At 38.9% G+C, this 17,356-nt stretch overlaps 1 protein-coding gene across 3 annotated transcripts; it reads left to right on the top strand.

Moving 5' to 3' along the window:
• Nucleotides 1-752: 752 nt before the first annotated feature.
• On the top strand, nt 753-15,934 carry RAB23 (RAB23, member RAS oncogene family). Of its 3 annotated transcripts, none has more exons than XM_075046406.1 (7): nt 753-1,148; nt 2,821-3,058; nt 3,886-3,971; nt 9,533-9,689; nt 11,231-11,313; nt 12,602-12,694; nt 13,558-15,934. In XM_075046406.1, the coding sequence occupies exons 2-7, from the start codon at nt 2,904-2,906 to the stop codon at nt 13,695-13,697; spliced, it is 714 nt and encodes a 237-aa protein (XP_074902507.1). In that variant the 5' UTR covers nt 753-1,148; nt 2,821-2,903; the 3' UTR covers nt 13,698-15,934. The 3 variants fall into 3 exon arrangements, with proteins under 3 accessions (XP_074902507.1, XP_074902506.1, XP_074902504.1); XM_075046405.1 differs by having other exon boundaries at nt 753-1,152; nt 2,857-3,058; XM_075046403.1 differs by having other exon boundaries at nt 770-1,148; nt 2,857-3,058.
• Nucleotides 15,935-17,356: the final 1,422 nt, after the last annotated feature.

The raw sequence follows: 17,356 nt of genomic DNA, 5'->3' as shown, positions 1-17,356 counted from the left end.
ATTTCAGAATAAAAACAATGCATAAAATTTAACTATTCTTTTGCGGCATAGCTGCAAAACACACTAAATCCAAAAGGTACTTATGTAGGCACAGGCAACACCAACTGACTCTAGAGTGAAGACGTAGCCACGGTAAACACAGGACAGGGATAAAGAGACCTCAGTTGTGCAAGGCACGTTTTCAGCAACCCGGACTTGGTAACACCCGAGTGTTACTCGACCACACTGGACTAGCAGCAGTGCCAAGGGGCCACTGAGAGCAGCCACCCCAGCCAACGGGATGTGCTTTGCAATATTAAAAGAGAAAGGGATTTTAAGGCAGGGGGCATCTTTTATCAGTCTCACTTAAAAAAAACCCCAAGAACAGAACATCTTCAGATCTTAAGACTATCATGTCCACAATTATGATGAAACCTATCGTATTCTGTTTCATGTGAAGTGTGGGAGCTGGCCGACCATGTGCCACGGTGATGGGCCAAGACCTGGCCCAGTCAAACCCTGGCCAAAAAAAATGGGTGCTCCCCACAGGAACGGTAGCTGCCTTCAGTGACAGCCTGAGGAAAGCCCCATGGATGGTCACACACGGTTTCATTTTCCGTGGAAGTTGAGGTGAGAAAGAAAGGGCGCCGGATAGGGAGCAGAGCAGGGATGAGCGCACCTGGGGCCCGGGAAGATCAGCCTTGCCCCGGATCTCTCCTCAGGAACCCAGACAAAAATCCTCTCACAACCAGGCAGGCAGATCCCGCCCCCCGCCTCTCGGGCGGCCAACAGCCCCGAGGCCGATCCTCACGGGAGGGGCTCCCGGCCAGCCCCCAGCCCCGCCTTCGTCCAGTCCCTGAGGAGCGCCCCGGCCGCCTCCCGCCGCCGCCTGAGGGTCGGGGGGGGGCCGCCGCTGCTGCGGGGGCGGAGGCAGCGGCAGCGAGCGAGCGAGCGGGCGGGCGGGCACCTCCCCGAGCGGCGCCCCCGGTCCTGACGGCGTTTCCGGGCGGGGGAGCTGGGATGTGCGTCCGGGTTGGGTCGGCCCCCGCGAGCGGTTTCCTCTCGCCTTCCCTCCTGCTCCCCTTCCCTGCCTCCCTCCCTCACCGTCGCTGAGGTGGAGCCGCCGCCGTGCCCTCTGAGGGAGCGCCGCCCGCTCGCTCCTGCAAGGGGTTGGTGAGAGGGGCCGCGGGCGGGAGTCGGGGCCCCGGCGGCGGCTGGAGGCGGCCCGAGGCGGGAGGGTGTGCCGGGCCGGGCGGGCTGGTGAGGTGCGGGGCCGGGGAGGCGGCGGGGCGGCCGCGGGAGGGGGGCCGGGGCGGCCGGCCGAGCCTCCGCCCTCAGCGTGACCGCGGCTGCGGCGGCGGCCGCCGCGCAGGGCCGGGCCGGGCCGGGCCGGGAGGTGGCGGCGGGCAGCAGCCCCTTGCGCGGAGCCCACCGAACGGCTGGCTCCGCCGAGCGTGGGTCCTCGCTTAAAATGGCCATCCGCGCTCCGGGGGGCCGACCTAGCGGCGGTTTCAGCGATGCTTGCCGAATACCCGGCCAAAACGCCTGTGTGCGAACGTGTCACGCAGAAAGCGATCCAGCAACGAGACGTGCCGGGGCGTGCTGAGGGGCAGCCCCGCTCTTCCAGCGCGGGCTGCGTGTGCGTGGGGACGGGCCAAGCCCTTCCGAGAGGCGTGCTTTCTCCTCCCTCGGGAGGAGGGTTGCTCGTCTCTGGGGGGGGAAACTTGCCGCTCTGCAGACGCGAAGTGTTACCAGGATGCTACCCCGGCGCGGCAAGACGCGGGGGAAACTTAGCTTCTGTGGACACCTCCGTTTCTGTTCAAAAAAAAAAAACCCCAAAAACCCCATCGGCACTGGGATGAAATAATCTTCACAGTAAATAAACGGCAATTAACAGTAAATAAAAACAGCCCAATAAGTTATTTTCCATTATTGCACATCGGGACTTTAGTTTATATGAAAATCTCCGTGTCTGCTGTAACCGCTTGAGGTGTGAACTTTGTCCGTGTACTTCAGCAGCTTGGCTTTGCCTCTGGTTAATGTACAGTGTGCAGGGGCAAAATTAAATCGGAGGGAAATCAGGTGGCTCCGTTGCAGTGGCCATGTGATGCGAGATTGTGGTCACACCTGATGTACTTACGATATAGACTTCTTAAATGTAAATAGCTTGTGTATTGAGTATTGATGAAATAAATTATCTAAAAGTTTAAACATTTTTTAAAAGCATGTTAAGACAGTTGGATTATTCAATCTCTTCTTCAAAAAAACCCCGACTTTTGGAAAATGCCTTATCTTCAGAATTGCCCAATAATATTTATACCTTTAGTGTTTTGATTCACATGCCAAAAATTAAATTAATAGGAGCACACAAATTTATTTGATTATGATTTTTATCAACTTAGACAAATTTAATCGAGATCATAAGAACTCAAGTAAGGGATATAATCATAGAGTGATACAGGTTTATGTCTTCAAAGCATCAGTGTTGGTGTCAGGCGACGATATCTGAACTGGGTATAAGAGAACAGTGGCCGAAGTTAGAAGTTGCTGTACTTCAGACTCATGCTACGTGCTAGGTTGAGCAGTTGAGCATCTTGTATGTGTTAGCAGTGGAGCATCAGGAATGTAATCAACATATGATGATACATTCATACAGTGGAAGGATATTTTCTGTGAACAGCTATATTGATTTCCAATTAGTAAGTGGCAAATCGAAGTACAGACTTGCTAAATAACTTGCCTGAGGTCACTTCAGCAGTCTGTGGCAGAGCTGAAAACAAATTATACAATCTTTGTGAATCCTAACGTGTGATCATATTTTCTCTTGCTTTCTATTCACAGCATTTTTATGAACGTAGCTATTTACTTTGTTTACAGAATCAGTAGTTTCCTGAATAAGCTAGAGAGTCACTTGGGCTGCAGAGATGTTGGAAGAAGATATGGAGGTGGCCATCAAAGTGGTGGTAGTAGGAAATGGAGCTGTTGGAAAGTCCAGTATGATTCAGCGATATTGCAAGGGGATTTTTACAAAAGACTACAAGAAAACTATTGGTGTAGATTTCCTGGAAAGACAAATCCAGTATGTATTAAACAGATGCCATACTATTGATTTTTCCCTTTCCTTCTATTTCTTTGTTCTCTTGTAATCCTAAGATTTACAAAGGCTTGAAACAAGGCCTGCTGTCTCCAAAGCACAGTAAAGGGAGTTGTTTTCTCTCATGCACAAAGGGCTGAAATTAGATTCCTCTATTTTCTGTGCAAGATTTAGAATTATAAATCAAAGCAAAATAAAATTTGGAATCCCTGTTGTACTAAGCTTTTTGACAAGTTTCCTTTGTGTTTTACCACCAGTTGATTTTTTTTTTTTTTTTTAATTTCTTGTGGAGGAAGTGGAAGTGCTTATGCTAAAATGATTACACAAATTTATTAGCCAATATAGATTAAAATGCCTGTGGCAAAAATAATTAAATATGCTATAGATCCAGTCTCTTTATGTAATATAAGCAGATAATACCCAATTATGTTTGATAATGAGAAGTAAGAAAATTCTGTAAATTTTGTAAGCTGATTAAAAAGACAAAAGGACCGTTATTCAGGCACCTAAATTTTGTTTTGAAGTCTATGTTATTTTTTACTTATAGAGGGAAATGTAGAGGAAGAGGAGGAAAGGAGGAGGAAAATATAATATGGATTGTGAGGAAAGAGCATGTAATATAATTGAGGGACTACTGCCATGACAAGTTACAGAGGTGAACTGTCATCAATATTAAGTTACATTATATTTAAATGAAGTTAAATTTGAACTGAATTACTCTTATATTTTAGACATAGAAATATTTCCCTGTCAGTTGTTCTGAATTGCTCTTGTTCATTGTATTGATTACAAAACTGTGTCGTTTATTTCAGAGTTAATGATGAAGATGTCAGGCTAATGTTATGGGACACTGCGGGTCAAGAAGAATTTGATGCAATAACTAAGGCCTACTATAGAGGTGAAAATACCATATTTGTTATTTGGCATTTGGGGTTTTTGTGGGTTTGGGGGTTTTTTTTTGGTCTGCACATCTCTAAGATATTTTCCTATCTCTGTATTAAGAATTTTAGTTATTTCATGTGTGTGCAAGGCATCTTTAGTTCACCTTTTTCAGTTCTTAAATATTTTTCCCCTTTGTGTAAGAACTTTGCCTTAGTTAAGTGTCACTTTGTGCAGGATGCTCAGTCATGCCCTTTTAAAAACGTAGAACAAAATGAGACAAATACCTGCACAGAAACTGCACAGAGTGTAGCCATTCAGACAATCAAACACAAAATTATATTTTTCCCTCTAAAGGTGTTTTCTTACTTCTGTAAGACACGCATTTGTAAGTGTTCCAAAAACTGTGGCTGAGGCACTTAGAAATTAATCCAAGAGGAAAAAAATGCACCAGTCATCCTAGAAAGATAGTTTACTAGGCACAAGAGTTCTCCTGCTGGTACAGACTGCCTTGAACACATTAACACAACAGAGTAATAAGGAAAGCCTATTTACTTAATAAACTAGAAACTATATTATTCAGTCATATACAGGTAGGTTATCTATTTAGCCAGTTACAAGTTGCATACTTAGACTTTCTTTGCATCTAATTTAACAATGGTTGTGAAAATCTTTCCTTTTTGTTTTTTAACATGAGAGATATGAATGACTTGGGAAAGATTCCATCATTCAGTTCTTGTCAAACTAATTACCTGATGGCTGGGAAAAATATATCACTGTGGTATAAAATCTTAGAAAAATTACCTCATTTAGAGATAAAACAAAAGGTTATGTTGTGCTGTTTCAGGCTTGTATAGTCCTCTGACCTTTCTATATTTCATGATCGTTTTGGCAACTAATAGGATTGGGGTTTTTTGTAGTATTTCTGGTTGTCACTTGTAATTGATGATTACCATTTCTTCGGGGAAAGGTCTTTCTTTTCCTATTTCTTTTTATCCTCATGTGGAAGTAGATGATTCTGTTATTTTACAGCTGACAACTTGAGCATATGAATTTTAGAAGGTAGTACTTGATTCTCTTGGAGCTTCCTTTTTACTCTTCTGGCCTTCAGTTCTCGTGTGCTTTGCTCTCCTCAGTTGTTCCAAGCCAAAGTCTTTCTCTCCTAATTACTGGGACTGATACGCTAAAATATGGAGTCTTCAGAAGAACTTTAAAGTACATTTACTGGCCTCACTTACCAGGTATATTGAGTATCTTGAAATCTTGCTCATGACTCGTGCCCAGCATAGTGCAGTTAGATCACTATCTTCAAGATCTTTATACTGAAGAGGCTGCTGTGAAACAGGACATAGTCATCCTGTGGATACATATTGTAGGCAGCATGATGGATATATTAACAGTTCAAGCTATTGGATACAGTGACTGTTCTGCATCAGACTTTGTCTCATGACGGACAAGGGAAATTTTAAAAGCCTGGAATGCAGTTTTGGTTTAGCACCAGGTCTTGCAAGCACAATATTATAGAAGCAGAAAGTCAAGCTTACTTTGGAAATGTAAGGATTTCATTGCCAATTATTGCTGATAAGGGGAGGACGCCTCTAAGTTAGGTAAGAGAGATGCTGGCTGTTACTTCAATGTTTGCCTCTCCCACAGGTCACTGTCCTACTGTCATTACACTAGGGCTTACGTACTCTCCTGGAACCTTGTGCGTTGTCAGTTCTTCAGGGATCAGCTGCTGATCCGTGGTCACACAATGAATGCTTCATAGCCTGTTTCTGAGCCCTTCTTGTCCAGGGACCAAATTCATTCAGCCTTGCAGAAAAACAAAATTGTAGCTGACAGTGGATATGTCATGTGGTTTTCTATGTACAGGTGAATATGTGCAGCCAGTGTAGCTGCATGCCCATGATCATACAACGCAAGGAGTCCAGCAGCCTAAATTCAAAGAGTTGAAGGAAGCTCTGTATGTATTTAACATTTCTTTTTTTATATTGTATCATGCATCTTACCAGTTTCTGTCTGATGGAAGTCACACACTTTCTAATTGGCTAGGTATGTCATTTATATGCTAAGCACATACACAAGTGGCTGTCATTAGCAGCACCATGTGTACTGTCCATGTTACAGATGTTTCTCAAAGCAGTTATTTGACCACTTCTTTGTGCGTGCATCCTCTTCCATCCACTACCACTGGCATCTTGAGTAGACCCTTGTTAGGTTTTTGATGGAAAACAGTCATCTTGTTCATTAGTCTGTTATTCAGTTGCTGATTAGTCAATTCTCAGGATTCTCATTTTGTTGCACAATAGTTAGACTTCGTATTTCTCAAGCCTTCATAGCATTGCTGTAGCTTGCACTTGTCAACCACTTTTGGCTGTAGTAATTATGATAATGCAAGACTGTTCTGGTCCAATCTGGAGCAAGGCAGCCCTCTTTTGGGTATTGTTAGTGAGACCTTAAACCCTGCTAAGCCTGTTAAAGACATCCAGGATCTGCAGCACTTAGAACATCAACAGTAAACAAGAACTTCTGGATGATGATATCATTTGACCTTGCATTTTCTCTCGCTTTAAGGTTGAAGGAAACACCATCAATTTTATAGTGCATGTGTGTTTTCTGTCATAGCCTGAAAAAGCTGAGGGAAAGGACAGAAGACTGAAACGAATAGGTGCCAAATATAAAGCCCTGTATGAGTCCACTCATGGCAGGGAATTTCCTTACACATTTTTCTGTTACATAGGCTTTGTACTGTTACAAAAGGAGAAAATACGGTTACGGAGTCTATGAGGATGGGATAGTCTGCTGAGGATCTTGGAGACCTACGCAGCTGACAAGTTCATGCTCTACTTGAATCAAGTAGAGATGCTAGTACTACTCTTTTATTTTTTTTCTGAATTAGTCTATGTATGAATATCATACCAGTGATTATGCAGCCAGTTGGAACCTTTTTAAAATAAAGATATAGAGGTTATCAAAGCAGTAGTTGCACACAAAAAATCCAATGTCCTTTTCTTCAGTACTTTAAAGTAGCTTTATGAAACAGCTTCTTACAAAAGAACTTTGATTTAAAATACTCATCAAGAACATCCTGGGTTTAGCTGTTATGCTTCTGTCAGACACTATCCTGCGGCGTTGCTGCTGGTGTCTGTTGTTATACACAATGTGTTCTATGACAGACTCCATTTGCAGTGGATGAGTGAGATAGTAATGTTGTTGACTCTCTTGAATACTGTCAGTTGTCACTGCATACAGAAAGGTGTTTCAATGTCTAAATCCTGGCTTTTGTCTTTTTTCTTTTTTTTTTTTCCTTTTCTCCTTAGAGCCCCTACATGGACATGATAATTTCTTAAACTTGTTTATGTTCTCAATAAAAATATTGAGTATTTAGCAATATTCTTAGAAGATTAAAAGAACTTACCTAGTAAGATCTCTGCCCTGCAGCATTTTCTGGTGAACTCTGGCTATACTAACTTCTGCACTATACTGAAGCATACTTTCAGAAAGATCACATTTGATATTGTTTTGATTTGAGCATGAGAAGAATACTGCTTTTGTTGTTCTCTTCTTAAATAAGCGTTTTGCAGGGTTATTGGATTAGTTAGTAAATTCTGACATTTCTTACAATCCAGTGATCAAAACCTTCAGCAGACGTTTGGAAATACACAATTACATATAGAATATATGTATAGAATTTGTCATTGTTGATACACAGGTATATTTTTTGATGAGGAAAGACACTTTCACTTACTGTTGTTTGTTAATTTCCTGGTAAGAACCTTTAAATGTCAGAATCTTGAAGGTCCCCAAAAATATTTCAGTCCGATTCCTAATTAGAGCCTATCACACAATTCTCTTTAAAAAACAACATGGCCACGCTGAGTTACTTTTACTGTCCCTGTCCACTGCATTCTACTTTTATGATATCTAAATTGAATAAGGAGGTCTGATGTTGTAAGTCACCCCCTTTTTAACTGCCACATGCTAGGACTTTTCCCTCTAAACTTAACTATTACCAAGTTATCTCTGTGTTTTAGCATTCAGAATGAATGGGTGGAAGGAGAGAGATGAAGTGAAAGTGCCGTAGGGTGGAGACTTCACAATGAATTTCTTAGTCTTAAAACTGAATAAGGTGATGTTTACAGATGGTGAGAGTCTTGTAATGAATATTCTCATCTTCAGTAGAGAAAAGAACTTGAGAGGCTTTATTAAGCTAGACTGCGAGACAGTAGGTTAAATTCAGCATTGACAAATGCAAAGTAACCTGCTCTGAAAAGAATGATTAATTTTACGCCTATGTATCTCACAGGATTCTCAGTGGAATTGCATCAGAAGAATCGCATCTGTTAGAATATGGTTTGGACATTAGGGAAAACAAACAAAATTTTAGAATGCAAGGAAGAGGGAAAATTATGGAAGACTACATTGCTACTGTTTTATTGGTAGAGCTTGATTTAAAATTCTGAGGGCAGTTCTTACTATTCTGTATAAAACCATACCAGAAGGGTCTTAATGGCATGCAAAAGAATGTTAAAGAGCATAGGAAAACTTTGTAAACATAGACTGAACTTGGCTTTGAAAAGATAAATAAAAGAACTCGAGTGCTTTGTGTCAAAGAAGTAAAAAGACAAACAGAATATCGGATTGGGAGATACTTGGTGAAACTCAGAAATAAAAGAAAATTCATACTGATGAAATAATTTTCATGCTATATGTAATTAGATTGGGATATTTGCCACAAGATAACACTGGAGTCTCAAAAGACATTAGCTATCTGTTCCTTTTAGACTCTTACTAAATACCAAGTATATTAAAGGCATATAAATAATAAAGTGTTTCTCCATGTGTTTATGTGCAAAGAAAAGTAGTTTGTTGAGGATAACAAAGGGCTATTGGACAGTCAAAAGACCACTCACTAATTTTTTGAGTGTGGAAGTACCTTCTCAGTATCCATGGGTTTTAACTATTGTTTGCTAAGGCTGTTACAAAACCGTAACAAAAATGGTACAAGACTTTTTGTGTAATTTATCATAGTGCTGTATTAATTAGAAATACACTTATTTTCTCCAAAAAGCTACTAAACAATTCACTTAAAATAATCACAACTTTCTCTGAAAACTCTCTTAAGTTTTCTGCTTTTCAAAATCCGAATTACTGTAGCACAAAGAATAATGTGAAGTGTGCTTTACAGATACTGTGTATGGAAAAATATTTGCCTTCTGGCTTCTGTTAAGCTGTCTGGAAAACAATGAGCAATAAGCAAACCTCCCTTTCCCTTTCTCCAGCCTTTCCACACGCTCCTATTCCTTTCTCCTGCATACATGCACCATGCTGGAAATAGCTTGAAAGGTAACAGACCCATAGCCGTCATGAGGAATGGGTATAATGATCAAATGGCAATCTATTTTCATTTGGGGAATTTATGACCATGGGTTTGACACAAGCTGGTGGTAAAAGTGCACTTTTATGGGAGAAACTTGAAAACTCCCTCATGTTTGAACTAAATATGAATCTTCTTTTTTTTATATGTTTGCTGGTTGATTTGTGTTTATTTGTATTTGTAATTGATTTGTGTATTTTTAGGAGCCCAGGCTTGTGTTCTTGTGTTTTCTACAACTGACAGAGAGTCCTTCAAAGCAATCCCTACCTGGAAGGAGAAAGTTGTGACTGAAGTTGGAGACATTCCCACAGTTCTGGTGCAGAATAAGATTGATCTTCTTGATGACTCTTGTATAAAGAAGTATGAGTTTTATCTTACTGTTTTTAAAGAACAATATATGTTCCCTGCATACACACGTTTAAAAAAAAAAATATGGGAGTTTCTGGTGAAGACTTAAGATACCTAGGTTGTCAAACCTATGCCCTGCATCAAAACATGCCCTAGAAGCACAGGCGAAAGCTATTGCTGCATGAGTGTTGTTACTTGGGCAGATGTGCTTGCTAAGCTAGGAGCTTTCTGTTCACTTCATGCCTTCTTCTGAAGTGTCAGCCAAAAAGATAGAGGAATAGCATGAAGAGTTTGGTCATGCCATGATACGATTCTCTCTCTCTCTCTCTTTTTTTTTTTTAAATCAGAAATTCTAAAACTCTAAATTTTCTCTCTTGTTAAAATTTACAGTTATCGTTAAACTGTGCTGTGCACCACTGAAGTTACATTGTTCAGTTTGGCTAGTGAATGCTTGCTGAAATGATGAAGAAGTATAAACAGGTTGTTTGAAAAAGTGTCTTTAATGTTCTTTGCTTTGCTTTTCTTTAATTTTTTTCTATTGCTCATTTTTATCAAAACATTGTAACTCTCTAGAAATACGTATCTGTTAATATTCTCAAACTGCATGGTGCTGATCTTTCTTCACTCTATTTTTCTTTACAGATTTTACTGTCAGTTCATTCTGCCTTTGTATATATGACCAATTTCATTCTTGCCATAAAATTAGCTTAACAAATGCTAACTTTTATTTACCACAGCATATCATGTAGAAAATACTGCATGATGAAGTTGATCATTCTCCACTTCTTTATTTCTACCATCTTCCTGAGAGATTTAAATTATTGTTTCTTTTTGTTGTTTCCTGCACTGGCTTTCTTTGTTCTCTGTTTGCTGTCACTGATGGCATAAATCAGCTTCTACTCCCTCTGCAAAGAATATGGAGGATCTTTCAAAGGAAAAGCAAAATTGCATTTGAATTCCTTCTTTCTTCATGATATGCCACTTAGGTTTTGCTCTCAGAATACTCCATCTCCCTCAGTAACTTCATCTTTCTGATGATGTGATTTGCCTTGGTGAGATTTTCATATGTTTCATCAGCTTTTCCTCAAAATTTAGCCCAAGTTCTCTTTCACATCACAGAAAAAAGTAATTCTTGATTTCATCTCTGCACTCATCTGATTTGCATAGTCTACTGCTTCATTAAAATATACTTAAGGATTATTTTTTTATTGTTTTGACTGTGCAGTGGTAATTGTTCTGATTCCAGTGCTGTTAATTACAGCCTCCTCTTTTTTGGTTTCACTGACACCTGTTCTTCGAACCCTTGGGAAATTTTAGTTAATGAAGTCAATAAGTACTGAAAAGCAATTACTTTTGGTCATAAAGAAACTGCATTTCAATGCCTTCTTGTCATAGTGGAGGTACTGTAAAGAAATTAAGGATCAGGTACTTTTCGACTGAGTTTCTTAACCCACCTTGCCATGTGTAACTTACCACAAAGCATTTTGTCTGTAAAAATAAATGCTGACAACTAATACAAATCAGTATTTACAAAGTCGTCTTCTGTTGTGCAGTGAAGAGGCAGAAGCACTGGCAAAAAAGCTAAAATTAAGGTTCTACCGAGCATCGGTGAAGGAAGACCTAAATGTAACAGAAGGTACGAGATGCAGCAAAGTAGGTGTCTGTCCTGCCCTCTGCTGTGTAGTACTGTACATCTCTCTAGTTTGGAGCTGATCTCTTACTTCCCATGTTGTTGCATGTTGTGGGCAATCCTTTTTATATTTCTTAGCAGGACACTTTAAACATAGCTAGAATTACTTGATATCAATGTTTTAGGCCCATTTCTTTGTGCACACCTTTCCATTCTCTTCCACAAACAGTGCATAGCTTCAGTATTTAGAAGTGCCAGTGTGTTAAGGCTGCTTAGTCCTAACGACTGTCAGTAAGCACTCAGCTTTTGAAAAAATTGTATGTAGAAGTTCAATTATTACAAAATACAAATTGTGGAACATATTATTTTGTAATTCTTAATAGTTAATAAATAATTTATATGAACAATTATTTCATAGTTTAGTTATATTTAAATAAAGTACATTAAAAGATTGGGTCTCTTGCAGCCTTTTGTCTACTGGTGATATTTTACTAGTTCCCAAGTACCACTTTTTAATGTATATATTTAATTTCATAAGAGTCCTGTTATAAAAATCAGTTACTATCTTTTGTGGGGTGGGTTTGAATAGTCATGAATTATAGTCTCTGATAACTTTTTGTTTGTTTCATCAGGCAAACTTAATAGTAAACTAATTGTTTCTTCTCTGTTAACATCATTCACCTTGGAAAAAAATCTGCAAGAGAAAATGTGAACGTGATACAGAAACATTTTACAAGTTATTAATTACAAGTGTAAATAATCATAACACATCTAGGTTCTCAAAATTCTCCTATAGTTGAACATTTTTTCAGAATCCTAGGTGGTCTTTTTATATACCAGTAAAATGAGGGTAGCATTAATTAATTAGAAAAATGTTGCTGCCAAGTTTTATTAATAGACTTACTTTACATGACTGCTATTATTCTATGGCTTCTTGCAAAAAATACATACATTAAATTCCTACATAACTTTAAAAAGTTCCAAGTTGCATGGATTGGAACATTTGGAAATATGTATGTGCCAGCTTTATTACAGGAGTGTTAAGATGTTTCTGTCTGCTGTGAAAGTCTTCAGTACTGCAGACTGTAAGACCTGGGTAAACACTGGACTAATCTGGACTCTGCTCAGGTACACAGGCCTGCTGAGAGAGGGTCACTTACCAGATCATGCTAAACCTGTGGTGTCGAATGCACTTTTGTCACCATGTAGTATTTCAATACAAAGGTATTATTATTGATATGAAGATTATTTTTAAGCATGCTCTGATGTGCCTTTTTTCTTTTTAACATTCCAGTTTTTAAGTATTTGGCTGATAAATATCTTCAAAGGCTCAAGCAACAAACAGCTGAAGATCCAGAACTAGTACACACAAGCAGTAACAAGATTGGTATGTATACTGTAATAAAAAAAACAGAAACAGTATTTTGTGCTGTCAAAGCTTATGGTCTCATCTGTTTCCTTGTGGAGTTAGTACAAGGTGAATCAGGGTCTAGTTATTACCTTCCTATCTTAGGATATTGTCTCCTTTCCTTCTGTAAAATAACTTTGTGATTCTCTGAAGTTATTGGACTCTCAAACTGATTTACTAAAGTTTCTAGCTAATGTTTGGCAAGTGCCTTTTTATTAAATTCATTTAAACAAACATTGTGTAAGGACTTGAGAATGGATGTTTGTTGGGTTTTTTAATGTAATTAGTATTAGTGTTTCTCATCTTGGTGCAGATTTACAAGAGACTCACCATGAAAGAATCTGGCATGTAATCAGAAGGTCTTTGTAAACTGCCTTTTGTAAGGGAACACTGAACTTGTGTAGTCCTTCTTTAAAGCACTTCTGAGTCAGTTCATTTATTTTCCTTAAAGCACTCCCTTTTTATTCAGGCTTTTTCCTTTATCTCAGCAAAGTTTCTAACTTTAAGATTGTCATGTTTTTCTTTTATTATATTACTCAAGTAACCATAACTTTGTTACCATGCAATTAGTAGCATACACATACGCAGGTGAGTGCATATGCTGCCCTTCAATTACACGGATGTATACCAGCTTTAAATACTGCCTGGCTAGTAATTCCAACTGGCTCTACTTCAAATGTAGCTGCAAAATTGACCCAGAAATAGATAAAGCCTTTAAAAACTAAAATATGCATTTGAGGTGCACTACTATGCCTTAGTAAGTGTTGTATCTTAAGTGTTAATGTATTATGCTGCAGGAAGTAAAGAAATACAAATACTTTTCTTGTCTTTAAATTCTGTAGGTGTTTTTAATACAGCTGGTGGAAGTCACTCCAACCAAAATTCTAGCACTCTTAATGGTGGAGATGTCATCAACCTTAGACCAAACAAACAGAGGACCAAGAAAAACAGAAGTCCTTTTAGCAACTGCAGCATACCTTAGACCACTTTTGGAGGAGGAAAAAAAACCAAACAACCCAGTGAACTGGATGAAGTTGTGCAATTGAGTACAGATTAAAGCCAGCTGTAGAGGTATTTTTACCAGTGCTTTAGCAAATCTTGTGCCTATGGGATCCTTGATAGAGCGTGGATTTACATCAGCTTGCTCATGCAGTGTTTTTTGGTGTGTAGAGTGAGGCACCTGCTGGCAAAACACAGAACTGTGGCTGCCCCATGCACTTTGTAAAAATTAGGCAAGCTTCTCCTTTTTCCAGGAATTATTTACAGAGCTATGAACTAGGTATTGCTGAACTGCAAAACACATTTAACATAAGAATAATACTTACAACTGTAGGTACAGACCATAACACTATGGCCCAAGGTAAAGTAGCAACCTTGCAACTAAATTTCAAAGAAGATGTTAGAATTGGTTAGTCAGGACACTAAGAAGATAAATGAAGAGCAAAAAGAAGGCACTACATTTTATGCCTAACTATATTAATATGGATTCTGGCAGTTCTGTTGGTGCAATATACTTGTATTTTATATATGAGTGCTAAGGTATAGATGTAAACATTTGCTATGAATATTTAGGCTAAATTCCAGTGTATGCATTACTTGGAGATCAGCTAATGATCATAAAATAGCATCTTCAAAAAAAAAAAATTTACTTTAATAATGTTGCATTTCAGATGAGGCTTTCCCAGCTGCCACTGTGTACATTTAACTTGCTATACTTTGGGCCTAAAAGCTTAGATTTAAAAATGTATGGTGCCAGAACTGCTCCTTCTTTTTACCTAATGCTGTGCTACGGATGTTTTTGTAAGTTTGTTTTTCTCAGTCTTAACAGGTTGAACAAATAACACAGTCTTTGACACTAACAGCTATTCAGAAGGAACATATAATCACATTCCTGTTCAAATTTAATTGTTGCATCCTGTGTTGGCTATGAAAAAGGAACTTGCAAAGTGGTGTCACAAAATATTTATCTTCTTTGGAAAATCTTTTCATAGATACCATAAACTAAGTTATGGAGGATCCAAAAAAATGCAGCTGATGACTGAATTACACGAACGAGCCTTTCTTGAATGTTGTGTCAGATTCAGAGTGAGCTGCTGGTTACAGAAAATCTAATTCTGCAAGATCCAGAGACATGGCAAAAATTTTTTAAAGTGCTTAAGTAATTTTACAGAATTGATTTCGATGTTTAGGAGCCCAAATCTAATGTAAAGTTCTTTGGACTTAGGCTCCTGAATCACTAAGGTGCTTTTAAAAATGCTAAGCAAGATATCTTTTATTTACCAAAAATAAATACTTTCTAATCCTCTTCAAGAGCATGCATGCCTTTTAAAAAGTATCCATTTTGTTTACATGTTTTTGTATGGTATAATTTTAACTTTCTAGGATTTCTACAACAAACCTGCCAGTGACAAATGCAAAATATGCTGCTTTAAAAAATTCAGAGTTTTAATAGTTTTTTACATGGTGTATGAGAATGAAAATGAGTTGAGTGATCCTGTATATTTTTGGAGGAAGGACTTTTCACTGTGTGAATTCATGTAGGAAGCTTGGCTGGCTTTGTTTCTAAGTCAATGAGTGTGAAAACTGAAATGTACTTTTTCCCACTGTCTGCAGGGAGAGAAGTGGGTAGCAAGTTATGCATAAACACTAAAGATCTCTGAACTCTGTATTTTATGTTTACTATATTAGACTTTCTACCAAGTACCATTGTTTCTTTGACAAGCTGTTAGAGCATCTCCTGTTGCTGGCAAGAAGGCGGCCTTCAAGGCACTCAATCCCCTTTGCTAATGCAGCAAAACTGTGTTCTTCACCATAATGTTTCCTGTATTTTCTCTTGGATAAAGGCCTTTATTTTTTAACAAGTGCATTTATTTAATCACTGTATGTATGTATAAATGGAGTCAAGTCCTATCTGTCTCAGCAATTTAAGAAGTAAGGTACTTAGGACAGGACTGCCAATTGCACGTGATGGGGTCACCTTAGAATTTCAGGATGTAGGATAGAGTGTACGCATGAAGAATTTTGACAACTGTTTTTAATTTGGAACCTTTTACATTTCATTGTCTGTCTGCCGGTTTCATGGGTTTTATTCATTTTTCTTGAAAAAGAAACAAAACCACAAAGTGTCTGAAACATCTTTTTTGCCTTGTTTGTACAGAGTACTGAAAAATAAGTCTTTATTACATATAATGAGCATTTGTACTATTACATGTTACACTGTAGACATTGTACTATTACGTAAGCCATTTCTATTCAAGGTCTGTCATTATAAATCACTGTTCTAAGGACTGAAAACTCAGTAGAAATTTTCCTAGGTGGAGACTTGACAGACTTGCTAAATTTAGGGTATGTTGAAATTTAGTACACATACTTTAATGTAGAAATATATATTTGTAGCATTGGGTAACAGTTTTCATTTCATTCCCATCTTAAATCTAAAGTTTTTTTGTTGTTGCTTTGTAGTGCTTGTTCTCCAATATGACTTGAGATGGAGACTGTTGAAATTAGCATTGTCCTGGAGCATGCTCTCCATGTACGGTGCTTGAAAATTTATTTTTTATCCTACTGGGGTCAGTGTGTAGATGTAAACCAGATGACTTCCATATTGCAGGAGTCCTTAGGTCTTCACCTCACTCTTCAGTGGGAGTAACTTTCACCTTTTGGATGAAGAGACGTGCCTAAACGTTTAGCACTCACTCGCATTGTCCCTTGTGAATAGTTTTTGACAAACATTGTCCCATTCTCCACTCAAAGCATTCTCATTAAAATACCATATATTTTAGTTACCAAAACCCACAGGTGCAGAGCTGGCAATAAAAATGCTCTTCTCTGTGCATCTCTGTGACTGCATGGCGGGAGCGGATGTGGCTGTCTGTTACACCCATGGCAGACTGGCATCCTGGATTAGGAGCAACAGATGTTCTGCCACAAGACACGAAGTTTTGTTCTGTGAGACCAAGCTAATTGCACTCCTGTTTTATCTGTTAGTATCTCTTCAATAGCTGATTGGCAGTATTACCTGAATCTTGCCAAAATTCTTTGCTTTCAGCTGATAATGCTACCACTAGCAGAAAACTTTGGTAGTTGTTAATGCCTTAGTGAAATAAAGCCTTCACTAACGAGTATGACGCTAATGCATCTGTCACTCCCATGTTGTATCCATTCAGTGAATGGGTGTTCTCCCAGTAAGCGGGGCATCATTTGATGCAAAGTGGTAATGCCAGGGAGGTATTTCCAACTGGAAATAACAAATCTCAAAGTTGTAAGACTGATCACACTAAGATTTTTGTGCTTGTGTGTGCATGGTTAATTTAAAAAAAAAATTAAATATTCCACTTAAGACAATTTTGGAGCTTTCTTATTTTCAGTGTTTCTTAAGGCAACGCTTACCTTTTTTAGTCAAAATACCAGAATTACCATACTGTCAGTCTGATTTCCTGTTCAACTTTTTTATGCCTCTGTAAAATTTGTGTCATGTTGTGTGTGTCCTTCCCCCCCCCCCCCCCATTATTGGGCTACAGCATACCTGTCATAGTTCTTCTTTGCATCACTTCTGTAGATGTACATTATACTAAAGGGAATTGAACAGCTGAACACATTGTACTGCCTGGAGGTTATGCAGGGGTATGTGCGTAATACTCA

Source organism: Buteo buteo, chromosome 15 (genome assembly GCF_964188355.1).
Source record: "Buteo buteo chromosome 15, bButBut1.hap1.1, whole genome shotgun sequence".
NCBI lineage: Eukaryota > Metazoa > Chordata > Aves > Accipitriformes > Accipitridae > Buteo > Buteo buteo.
This window is presented reverse-complemented; position numbering and strand designations above follow the sequence as displayed.